Source organism: Platichthys flesus, chromosome 13 (assembly GCF_949316205.1).
Source record: "Platichthys flesus chromosome 13, fPlaFle2.1, whole genome shotgun sequence".
Lineage (NCBI taxonomy): Eukaryota > Metazoa > Chordata > Actinopteri > Pleuronectiformes > Pleuronectidae > Platichthys > Platichthys flesus.
In genome coordinates, this window is record NC_084957.1 from 8,630,423 (window position 1) to 8,643,408 (window position 12,986).

Below are 12,986 nucleotides of genomic sequence, written 5' to 3' on the forward strand. Positions count from 1 at the left end.
GGTGGAATCGCTAGTCTTTCATAAAGCCTGTTTCCATCCTGCTGTCCACATGGAGGCTGTAGAAGTTTTATTCTCTTTTGTGTTTGGGGGACAAAGTCAGTGCAAAGTCACTAAACATCAACACTGTGCAATCTGTACATTCTCCTAATTCCAGGAGTCCTCTCCCCAAATTGTGTTGCCAGAGAATTTAGCTACAGCGGCATTAAGATTAGACTCTCAGCTGGTGATCTGCATAGTGCTAATAGCCTTATGCTCCTGAAACTATGCTATGATCTCAGTTGTCAGTGTTGCAGGTCATTACTCTGAGAAATGTGTCTTCGACAACTCATCTATCTTCGTCCTTCTTTTGTCTCGCCTCAGGCCGGCCAACTTGTTGCTGGACAGGAGTAGTGCAGAGGTTCCCTCGATGGAGACCATGAGTGAATGGATGGACGGAATGAGGACCTTACCCTGCAAGGAGGCCTTCTCTGGGGTCAGCTACAGCTCCTGCGACACCCTGGCTAAGACTTCCACAGAGTAAGACAACAACACACGGCGACAGACACGCACACACAGGCTCCTCTGCCTATTCATGTCACCCAGTGTTTACAGAATTTGAAGAGGCTCTTGATAAAGAACACACACACACACACACACACACACATCCTATTTTTTCCTCCAAAAGTAAAAAGAAATCTATAGAGACATTACTAAAAGTGTCCAGATGAGACTCACGGTAACTCATAATGAAAGGTCTTTAGCCACGCGTTCAATGTTGTAAGTATGACCACAGAGGTAGAAGGTGAGAGAATGAAAAGAAAGAAAAAAACAGAGATAAATAGTAAAACAAAAAGCAGAAAGAGTGAGAGCGAGAGGGAAACAGAGAGAGAGAGAGAGAGAGAGAGAGAGAGAGAGAGAGAGAGAGAGAGAGAGAGAGAGAGAGAGAGATAATTGAGCGCTCCAGAAGGGGACAATAGAGAATCTATTGAAGGTGGGAATGAGAGGTGAGATTTGACAAGATGAAATACTGGAGAGAAAGAAAAGCCTTGAATCAAAAAATAAGGATGGAGCTGTCAAAAGGTTTCTCAGAAAAACTACTTGAAAGCCAAATCTAGAGAAATCTAATTTTGGGAGCTGCAGGACCTAGATTGTGTTTTCCCCATTGACCTGGATCACACTGACCATATAATAACATCTGGTTAGTCACTGTTCAATCCCCAGGTATGGCCACTTAAAGGTCAGAGACAATATCCACCGACCAGTAGATGCTTCACTAGCACCAAAAAAAATCAATTGTATTTGAATCGCACCAAATCAGAATTTACATTATCACAAGGCACTTAACATATTAGTTCCCACAATGATCAAGCACTGGAAGAAACCTCTGGCAGAACCACACTCACTGTGACTTCATTCCCTGCAGAGAACTTCTGTATCTTTGTATAGAAAATAATTGCTGGTTGCTATATCAATGTTTAAAATCTTGTATAAAACGTGTTTTTAAACAGCTAATTTCCACTAGAACATATCTAAAAAGGCAGTACAGAACAGTTACACTGCAGAGACCGATCTGCAAAGTGTCCACGGCCATTGAATGGAATTTGTTTTCCCTTCAACATCTGGTCCCGTTAAGTAAAGCATGGTTGATTTTTTGTCATGGCTGACAACTCTGGTTTCTTAAACAACCGTTTGGCTTCAGTTTCTCTGTAAATATTGAAATCATCTGACTTAAAGCACGAGGTGAGTCTTGTTCACTCATCCCTAATGTCAAAATAGAGGACAGGTAGTTCAACAACCTTCGATTCATATTTGGTAATTATAATTCTAAAAGTAAAAAATTATAAAGATCAATTTGTAGAATAAAAAGTAATATAAATGCAGAGCATTGGGGGATAGTGAATCAATGTCTCTCAGTAGGAGGCAGATAGCTCCACAGTTACAGATCTGTCTGGCCCCGTTGACAGGATCATCAGCGTGACAAAAGGTTCTGAGATAGGAGATCAGATTTTGGCCAGGCAGAGTCCTGTGGTGACAGGCTGAAAGGAATTATGAATCCCAAGCACAGCCATAACAGACTGGGGGATTATGATGATGAACAAACCTCCAGACTTACAGTTCGAGTGCGGCTGCTTGAAGAAAATCAAGGACAGCAGCAGACTTTACTCTACCTGACTCTGTTTATTATAGTTTAAGTTGTTTTTTTCTGTTTCTGCCAGTGGAGAGTGCAGAAATATTCTCTCTTCCCTCTCGCCTCTCCTGCTCTGTTGGCCTGCTGCTGCTTTAACCGATGTGGAATGTGAGCGGGTAAATAATTGGACATTTCTAATTATTGTGATCAAAGCATCCGTTCACTGTGGTGATGGCAGCAGCTGGGCCGGTGGGGACGGGGCGGTCGCTGCTGCAGCTAGCTATTACTGATGTCTATGGCTTACCCAACCTGCAGCCGGTAACAGTGTCGGCTGAAAGAAGCAGCCTGAAGTGTGTGTCCTTTTGAATAATGATGAATCGTGGATTTGATTTCAGTTCAGAGGACGTGAAGGACAATAAGTTTATACTTTCACACAAGGAAACATTGTAATCTCTGTAGCGATTGTTGAATTTATTCTAATACGGCTGCTATTTGGAAAGTTCTAAATGGTGCCTAATACCAAAGACACCAAAGAGACAAAAAGTGTAGCTTTCTCTGGGGTGAGTGCGTTTCTTAATGCAGCGGATGACAATTTTTGGGGATTCCAGCAATTTCATTAAAGCGTCTCCTCTCACTTTTCTGTGAACTTTTCTCATGCAAATTATCAATTAATATGCGAAATCTATCTTAGGTCAAACTCAAACAAACTAAACAAAAAGAAGCTTACACGGCAAAAGAATAGGTTGTAATCCACATTCGGTATTGACCGAGCACACCACAGATGAACTGCACCGGCGTAACCTTGCACTGTAGTAATCATATCGGTCTACAAAGCATTTTCTGTAACCCGATGTTAAATTGGATCACTGCAGTATTAATCCACTGAAGGCTGAAGCCCAGGCACACAAGGCTAGCTCGGCTACAAGGCTAGCAGCCTTGGCGGAGACGACGCATCGCTCAATATGGATTGCTCTATTGATTCGTACAGTCTTAATCTAGTCCTTGATATTCAGCACAAGGCTTGGCAGCGCTCTGACCTCTGAGGAACAGTGATCATACTTGGCTGCAGCGTGCTGACTCATCAGCTGGAGTATTTCAAGTCATTTTTCTGAGACAGGATATGAGACACTGAAGAGGAAAATCCCCTCTTCTCTGGACTATTTCCTTCACAGGAACAGGGTCATTGCAAAGTTCATTTCAGGTATTTGATTGAGGAAGTGACAGACTTGACCTAATCTGACAACCACAACCAAATACGTGACACTACCGCTCTCTACGTTATCCCTCCAATTAAATGGAGGTTATCAGTGGTCATCACTCCCATTGTTATGCTTGGGAAGCGGCAAAGTTCACCTAGTAGCAGCTCAGATACGATCCTCATCATTATCACTGTTTGAAAACAAGCAGCTTATTACAACCCATCGTTAACCTTTTTTCTGAATGGGCCACCTCAGTTGGCTGTTGTGATGTAACAGGAGCAGAAGTGATGTGGCCTTGGTGACGCCTCCTTCATACAGATGTTTGTTTCCAGTTGACAAATTTTATTCCAAATCACGATTATTCCCTCAACGTATTCAAGTAGTTTTTATGCGTAAACCTGTTATGCCCCAGGTTTATTACCGTCGTGATGAAAGTCTGAGCCAACCAGGATGTGGAGTTAGACACTGCCAACCCACATGTTCATACCCCGATGGCAACTGATAACGGCCCTTTAATGGGGTGATAAAATGTGAAACAGGTGGTACAGTACAGTATATGTTTTCACAGTCTCCAGGCTTTGAGGTTCTTTGTAAATGAAGGTAAACGCATCAACGCGTTGTGCTGCAGACTGCAAAAAAAAAAACACATTTCAACACCCCACAATCATTTAGTATTCACAGTCTCTCAGCAACTCGACAAAGTGACACCACAAAAGAGGAAAATGGCTCGTGCCCATGTAAAATGGTTTTACGCCACGGTTCACTGTTAACTGAACTGGAGAGAGAGAAAAAAGAGCCGGCAGAGGTGCTGCTGAGGAATGATGGGGATTGTTGAGTCAACAGTGTGACACACTGCAGAGAGAAGCTTTCAACTGCTGATTTGTCTCATGTGAGTGTTTGTGTCTCTGGTTCTGATTTATAATCATGTCTCACGTCTGTTTCAACTTGTAGACAATGTTTAAGTTGTTGATTTCTTTTATTTTCATTATCGTTGTCTGCTCTTGAGGAGATTTATTGGGGCTTTGCTGACATTAAGTGGACCATGTGATAAAAAAAAAACTGATTAAATTATAAACAGAATTTTTAAAAAGATGACAACACAACAGTTTGGACTCTAAACAGTTCTGCTCTAAGCACAGCAGAGATGCATTGTCCTGAGTCAGTCTCCAAATGCCTTTATAATGCTTGAACTGTAGCTGATACAAGGCCAGAGTAGCATTGGCCTCAAGATAAATTGCACTCGATTGCAACTTAACACTGTCTGTCTCCTCAGTTGACGCCGTGGTGCAGCAGTGTCTTATTTTTGCTCTTTTCAAATGTCATTGCACTTTTGTTCAGCCTGCACCCCCCCCCCCCCCTTTATATTTCCACTCGATATTTAGAAAAACACTGGATTTACAGTCTTTGAGTGATTAATGATTATTCCCCATAAGCATACATCTTAAGTTCTACATTGCTACACCAGTGACATCCAGAATGTATGACCTTTGCAGTAGTAAATTTGTGCTTTTTTTTAAAAGACTTTTTATTCTTATTTATGATATCTCATGTATTCTGGATGGATTTACGCTACATTTTGGCTGAGAGTTTTTCTTTTTTCAATAAACACGGGACTTTCTGTATATTTTGAGGTCATAAAAGTTCTGCTTCAGTGTTCAGAAACACAAGAGTTACTGTCTAATAGCATTTTTGTCATGATTAATGTTTGTCCTCTTCTCTCAATATAACACAAATGTTCGATTTATATGCCTGATTTATTACTGTTTCTTTTTTATTATAAGATAAATGTGCTTCAATGAGCATTTGTGAGATAAAGCATTTGATGGCATCAAGTTCAATGTGTTAATGTTGGCGGACCTGGCTGTGTCTCAGTAGAGTGGTTCTGACGGAGGTCCACGTCACACCCGCCACTTGCCCAGAATGGGAGCCGTCCATGGGGATCACCACTCTCTAACGGCCAGCTCCTCTCCGCCTCCTCGGCCTCTGGATGGTGGGTGGAGGATGAGGGGCTCTACAGACCCCACGCCTGGGAGCAGTAGCCTACCTCCAGAAGCACGGATGGGCTTTCACTTGTCTGATCTCTAAAGGGATAGTATCTGTAGTAAATATTTAAGACAGCTATAGCTTTGTAAACAGGAAATAAGGTGAAGGACCCTTGAATAGGCTCCGACAGACAAAGGAACATTTGGAATATTTGGACATTTTCCCGATGCTATTGTCTATCTTTCATAATGCTGTTGTTTGTTACAGCTACAAAACACATATTAAGAAAATAAGAATAAATAAATAAATCATACAGTTAACATTATAAACTTTTGAGTTACATCCCTATCCCTTTATATCATAACACAAAGTGAAGCCAAGTCCGTGATCTCCTGGAGTTTTCTTTGTTGCTGAATTTCTGCAGCTCTGTCTGTTCTGACAAACTAAATCTCCTGCTTGCAAATAATAAAAAGTGATATAATTATTTAACAACACATGAAAAACCTTGATCTGTCTGCTAAGCGTTTGTCGTAGAACTGCCACAACTCCAACTGCAACCCCACTGCTTCTACTAATAGAATGTCATGTATATTAGATGGTCAACAGACATATGTATTACTATGTGCTTTGACTCTTGTGTTATCAGCAATACTGTGTGTATACATTGCTGGTACTGTGTGTGTGTTAACTGGCTTGACATTTTGATTCAGCAGACTAACTACTGTGTATTTGTATTTAATATGTATGATACATAACACGTGTGACACATCTAGACCTGAGGTCTTTTCTCACACAGAATGCATGAACAGTAACTAATCTCTAAGAGCGTTTAACACGTGACCGGACGCATCTGAATCACACTGTTGTATAAACTCAGGAACTAGTGCTGCTCCTCTCCCCAAACCTTAAACCTGCCTTGTCCAAGGAAATGCAGTTCCATGCAGGAAACTAGGTCTTTTCCAGCGAGACCTCAGAATGCCACAGTTTCCTCCACTGGCAGAGTCATAATAGCAGCTGTCACTGCAGCCCCACAGGCCCACCGCCCTGTTTGTTAGTGATGGAGAGTGAGACCAACACACACCTCCCTCAGAGATGTGGCAGCCCTGTGGCCTTCAGGGAAATGCAGTCCTTTGTGAATGACAGCTGCATTGGGAAAGTGAAAGGAGCAGCACTGGGGCGCAGGTTATTAAATACCACGTGGGTGTCACCAGCCTCCATCACTAATGCACAATTTGCACCTTTTTTTTTTCTCCCCAATCTTTCCCTCTTCCTCCACTCTCTCTTTCTCTGTCCCTCTCTCTCTCTCTCTCTGTGTCTCTGTCCTTCACAAAAACAGAGATCTGAAAAAGGTCGGAGTGACAATTGTAGGACCACAGAAGAAGATCGTGAGCAGCCTCAAAGCCCTAGATTCCCACACCAAGGACGGCCCAGTACCTGTTTAATAATAAAGAAAAAAACGACATGTCTTTCCGTCTGTGTTAACAGACTGTGGTTGCTTATCGCACTCTAACACAGTGGCTGCGTATCCAAACCACAAACGGAGGGAAGAGGAGGAAAAATGTACGATTCAGGCGAAGGGACTTTGATTGTTTTGTTGAGAGACGATGTCAAGTCCTGACAAGTGGAACAGGAGGGAGATCAGCTGGTGGAATGGCTGACTCTTCATCCCTCTGTCCCTCCATGCCCAAGTTGAGATGCCTTAAGGACTAACCAGAGGGTGGGGAGAGCCGAGGAGGGGAGCGAGACCTGGTCAGGGATTCAAACTGGGTCTGGACTTGGATACAGGGCAAGGACTGGACTAACGTGGAAGCCCGAGCGCTCCAATATTGGCATAGCCGGTTAGCGTAGCCTTCTCTTTTACGGCTAATAAAGGGATTCAGGCAATGCTCACAGTCTCTTCCCACCAGCCTGTGGAACGAGGCGGTGAAACGTCTGAGAGGCCTCGTGTGGAGGAGCAGTGGTGGACAGTAGCAGCTCACCTGGATGTGGACCCCTCCTGGACTAATGAAGCCTGAGGTGTGAGGTGTTGACGTGAACTACCTACATTTACCGTCTCTGTCCATGAGAGAGCTGAGCTGGTATTCACACCAAGACGATAACCCAACCATTTTACACCGTAGCTCTAACCTATAGCATTTGCATTCGGTAGAAATGTCACATAAAAGCAATAATGATGATAATCAGTTAAATAGTCTCATCGTGGAAGCCATGACTCCGTCACATGTATAACGTAGTGAACGCTATGCTTCGAAAGGTACAGAGGCCATAACACACTTCACACACAGAATTTTGATATGTTCTATGTGCTTACGAGCAGATACTGTACAGTTTTTAGTGCCGTTCCCTCAACCGAATGCCCTTTGTGTGAAATCTCAGGATGTATTCATTCATTTATTTTGGTTCTAACAGGGAGAGAGGGACAGAGCGAGCGAGAGAGAGCATTGCCAGGAATTGAGATTGTAGGTTAGGAAAGAAGGGAGCCAGACAAGGTTGAAGCGGAGGAAAAGGACTAAGAGAACTTGAACCATGGCTGCTGCACAGGGGAGAATAGGCCTGATTATGGGTCTGATTCCATCCTTCTGATGATCGCGGGGGCATCAAAGATTTGGAGGCCATGACATAGTTTTAATGTCACTGACTGAATCTGAGCCTCCCTGGTTTCGGACCGAGGAGGCCTGTCATGTAAGGCCTCTCCAAGGGAAAACTGGGGAGACACATGTAGTGCAAAAAGAACAGCAGTTTGGAGAGTGAGCAAAAACCAGCAGTAGCCAATGAGAGCAAGCTGAAGCGTTGTGATGCCGGCCTCCATGTTTGTTCATATTTAGAAGTCTGTGAGGTCCCGGAAGCTCCAGAATCACGGGAATCACCACTCAGAGATTTGTCGAGCGTTCTTGATTAAATGATCAAACATCAGCTACATCTGTCGTTAAGTCTTAATTCTCTCACGTCAGTTAAGATTTGAAAATCCTCCAGTGTGCAGCAGGCAGTAGATGAAGCAGTGTCATCTCTCCAGGCCTCCACGCTTCAGATGCTGCTGCGTTGTGGAAGTGTTTCAAACTAGACGTGAGTTTGTACTCGAGCTTCTTCCTCAGGTCTTAGCGGATTGGCCTCATTAGCCCCACAGAACACCAGGTGTAGAGTCACTGTAGATCACACTGCTTCTCTGTCGTTTGCTTTGGTCTGAATCCATAACTTATTAACAAAAGCCGCGGGGGGTTCTGTCGTTCACTTCTTTAATCCGAACTGTGCTGTAGAAAATGCGTTGTTCTTCTATAAAATTAGCTCTTAATCCATAAATCCTGGTGTGTTAAATGCAAAAGTAAAATTCCATCTTTTTTTCAAACCCATGTTGGATCTGTCATTTACTTCTTTGATCGGAAATTTGCTGTAAGAGAAAAAAAAAAAAGTACTTTGTTCTTGTTTAAATTTGAGCTCTTTAAATCCTTAAATCCCGGCGTGTTAAATGCAAAAAGTAGAGTGCCTCCCGTTGCTGTGTTCAGGGTCGGTTCACGGTGGGATCGCCAAGCAAAAAGCTCCAGTTTGTCTTCAACAAAGTCTCGGTGTATTTTCTGTGTTCTCATGAGCAGCGTGTGGAGATGCCCTGAGACAGATGTAACACTTCCAATAGATTCTTCTCTCCTAGGTCATCATATGTCCAGGATTGGGATTTCCTAAGGGCACCATAGAACTCAAAGGATATTTGTACAATGAAGTACATGTTTAAAGACGCCTCCTGCTTCAATGTCACCCGGTCAACACACAGCCAGTATTTCTAAACTGGACACTTTGGTACGTTGTGCTGTCGGTCGGGTCACATTTAACCACGAGGTGGCTTCTTTGGGCCTGTTCCAAGCACTTAGTACACAGTATTTGAGCACTTTCAATGGAAATGTAACTGCCTTGGCTATAGACTTAAGCTTAATAAATGGACCGGGGGGGGGGGGGGGGGGGGGGTGGGTGGTGGGGGGGGGGGGGGGGGGGGGTAGAGTCTGGTGCTTTTGGGAAACCCAGCCCTGTTCAGTGTCATCGGCCGCTCCTCTGTTACTCGGTCAACCTGTGGATGCTGCTGTTGCTGCTAAGTGTTCCAATTAGCATGTACATACTGGCAACCATCGTCACGATAGCAGCTAGCACCACAGATCCCACTATTTGTACATGGCCATCCCTCTTTGTAAAAATGTTTGTATGTATAAAAGAATAAATAAAAAAAAGTGGTGCGACATTTTAATTAAAAAAAAAAAGAGTCAAAAATCATCTGTATTATATTTTATCGTGTTTTGGGTTATGATTGTCCGCTTTTCTTTTTTTTTTTTCTACAATAAAAAGGCGATTGCGATTACGTTATTATTTATTTGTTAACATTATAAAGCGCAATGTGTTTCTTTCTTTCGTAGCATACAGTTAAATTATGTGTCAGCGCTATCTGTGTTTTTGGATATTTTGACTTACTTATCTGAGAGAGCAATACTGTTATAATGCACCCCTATATCCAGATCCCTCATCTTCTGTCTCAAGACTGACTCGTGTGTCTGTGTGAGAGTTTCCGTGTGCAAATGTAGATGGCCTTTGTCTACTAATGTAAGATGATTTGTAGTGGAAACATTTATATTTTTATAATAAATATTGGCAAAATATTTTCCAAAAAATGGACGATGATCGACCCGCTCCTGTGTTTTTATTTGATGGCTCGAGGACGCCGCGTGATTTTTTTTTGGTGACTTTTCTCCTTTTAAAAGCGTGAGCGCATTTCCACATGTGCAAAAGATCACAAGTGGAAGTGGGACGCTCGTAACTCAGATGTCATCTTTTCATTTTACATTCCATAGATCAATCTTTTAGCACATCTTGCTTTCTTCAGAATAAAAGCCACCAATCATCCGGCTGACATATATAGTGTACGGGACAGGTGCTTCAAATCACGCAGTTCACAGGGCAATGAGCCTCGAACAGAGGAGTCCATAGAAAGTTCAGTCCCAGCCAAGAAGTGTCTTTGATGTCAATATTTGAAATAAACAGAAATATCAAATACAAAAGGCATTCAAACTTGTAAAGTAGTCAAATGTATTAGCAATTGTCATCCTCGATATCTCTTATGTCAGTGTGTGAAAAAGACCAGAATAGTTTAATACACTGGACGTGCAACACTTTGTTCACATCTGTTAACAGGCTTCCTGAACCACCTCAGCCTCTGTTTCTAATCCCGTCCACCGTGCACGCCGCCGGCTCCTCACTTCCTCGGCCACATCTAATAAAACGCCTCGTATCTGAGCGTGCACGGTCAGGGCCGATTTGTCGTCCGATTTCAATGCGGAGGATCTGCTTTTCCTCTCTGCCTGCTGACTGGGAGGAGATGAGATGTGTCAGACAGAGGGAAGAGTGATGGCCGCTCCGCTCGGCGTTGAAAGGTTGACACTATCCAGATGTTTCGAAAGGCAGATGTGCGTGGAGAGAAAACAGGACGCTGCCCTCCCCGAGTCGGGAAACAATGAGCGCAGTATGCTCGACAACACCACCAATTTGGTCTTTGTTTTTATCTGCAGAAAAAAAAAACTCCTCGGGTCCTGATGGGAAAGACAGAGCGAGGGCGGAGGCGGGAAGGCGGGAGAGAAAGCTGAGGGGAGATGAAACCATGGAGAGGAGGTGTGGAAGGCAGGTGTGCTGGATCTACAAAGCCTCTGTCAGTCCTGTCCGAGTAGATAGAAACTTTAGGAACAGTGGCATACGATAATGCAATAACGCAGGGGAGGATTAAGCAGCGCCATTCATCATCCCTGCACTTGGCAGCGGTGTTGAAATGTGCTCCCCCGGCTGCTGCAGATACCGGCCAGTTCCACTTGGAGAGTAATGATAATGAGAAAACAACGTCTTGATGTGCGAAACTCATTCCCCGCTTTGAACAGAAATCTTTTAACCATCGCGTTCGGCAGTGAGACACGGCGCCTTTCACCAGATTTATGACAACACGCGTTTTTTCTGTACAGGCATGAATGAGACAGAACCATCACTGACGTTTTAACTACTGTGGTTTTCAACCTGAACTTTACCATCATCATCGGCCCCCCCGCCTGTGTGCTATGGACTGTTCTAAAAGAGTGTGGCTGTTCCCCAGATGTGAAGCCGAAACATCTGGATTATCACCAGGTTGTTGGCTGCAATATAGGTAATAAATCCCACCTCCTCCATGTAAGTGGATGGGACATGCACCAAACAAAAAAGTCAAAGTACATTTATTGTTTATTATAACAGTTATTCTCAGAGATGCTTTTTTTATTTTAGGTAGGCTAGTTACTATTACACTGATGTATGTTTGATTAGTTATTCAATGCCACAAAAACAATGTTAAACGTCATGATTGACAGTTGAGACTGACTCACGATTGGTCAAACGCGTATGTCAATAAGACCTTGTGACTGCGGCTCCATCCCCCGGTTGCTCTTTAACTTTAAAAAAGAACCATGATGTGTCAACCAGTCTCTCCATGTGGGTCCATAGTTTGACCGTTTGAATTTTGGCTTGTGCATTTTTCATTTTTTAACATCAGGTTATATTTTTGTCATTATCATCGACCAACGGAGGAAAATGTATCCAACTTTACTTTTAAAATAAGCTTTTTATCTTCTTCTGTCTGTATTTTCAAAATTGTGTTGTCACCTCACCGCAGCTGATAGAATTACACCTGATGGTCCAGGGCCCTATAATCCCATCCCCACCGTCTGGATCTGTCTCCTCCCTTTGAAGCCTGCTCTGTTGCCACATCACTCCGGCTCCCCTCTCGCTCCCCTCTCGCTTCCCTCTCGCTTCCTGCTAAAAACTGGCCTCCAGCTGCGTGCAGCTGCTTTGAAGGGCCGGACGCCATGTTGCAAACTCATAGCGCCCCGTTCAGCCCTGCCTCTGCGGACTGTTGTGGTGGCTGGTATCCTCGTAAGCTCACTTACTGGGTTCATAGTTCACCAATAAATAACCAGGATGTCACGTGTTGATTATCTTTAGTTGAAGAGCGTGTTTATCTGTGTGGAGAGGGAGCCTTGAGAGGAATCAAGTGTTGTATAGATCAGACAGGAAGCAAGGCAGTGCTGAAAATAAGAGGATGTTATTTGTGCGCGTTGCAGACAGTGGATTCACTTTTGTGGATTTGAATTGTAATTATAAATCCTTTATTGACTCCGATAATACACATGGGGCCTGAAACATAATCAGTAATTCAGTAAATTAACGCACACATACATGTACAAAGATAGATGGGGTGTAAATTGTTGGCTTTGAACTCTCTGAGCACACATTGACTCCTCAGTCATGTTATTACCAAAGTAACGTGCACTGTTACCATCACAGCACACACACATACACAGGTTCCAGGACCGCGAGTGCTCAGTCCACTTCTGTCACTTTGACAAACGATGCCATCACAAAGGGAAGTGAAGCTAATGCTGCCGCCACCTCCTCACCGGAGGCAGAACCACGAGAACAAATCCAGGAATTATCCTCCTACACTGAAACAAGTTGTTGGACCAACTACAAATAACTGCTTCAAGTGTTAACCAGCAGTTTTAGTGGATCATTTGAGTGAATTAGATCTAATTCTAATTCTAAATTGAAGTTGAAAATATTTTTTTCATCGTTATTTCCATTCACATCCTTTCCTCTTAGCAAATATACGCAACATGCATGCCAGTTATGACATAAATATTATTTTGTTA

The 12,986-nt window shown here is 43.3% G+C and overlaps 1 protein-coding gene across 6 annotated transcripts in view; it reads left to right on the forward strand.

Annotated features, from left to right (window-relative positions):
- The window catches only part of epha3 (eph receptor A3), a 180,653-nt gene extending 171,416 nt beyond the window's left edge, over positions 1–9,237 (forward strand). For 5 of the 6 annotated variants that reach the window (XM_062402042.1, XM_062402043.1, XM_062402040.1 and 2 more), the window contains 2 exons: positions 361–516; positions 6,626–9,237. In XM_062402042.1, coding sequence (XP_062258026.1) covers positions 361–516; positions 6,626–6,731 — 262 coding nt within the window. In that variant the 3' untranslated portion in view covers positions 6,732–9,237. Of the gene's footprint in view, positions 1–360; positions 517–5,178; positions 5,297–6,625 lie in introns of all 6 variants that reach the window. The other variant, XM_062402041.1, reaches the window with a different exon arrangement.
- Positions 9,238–12,986: the final 3,749 nt, after the last annotated feature.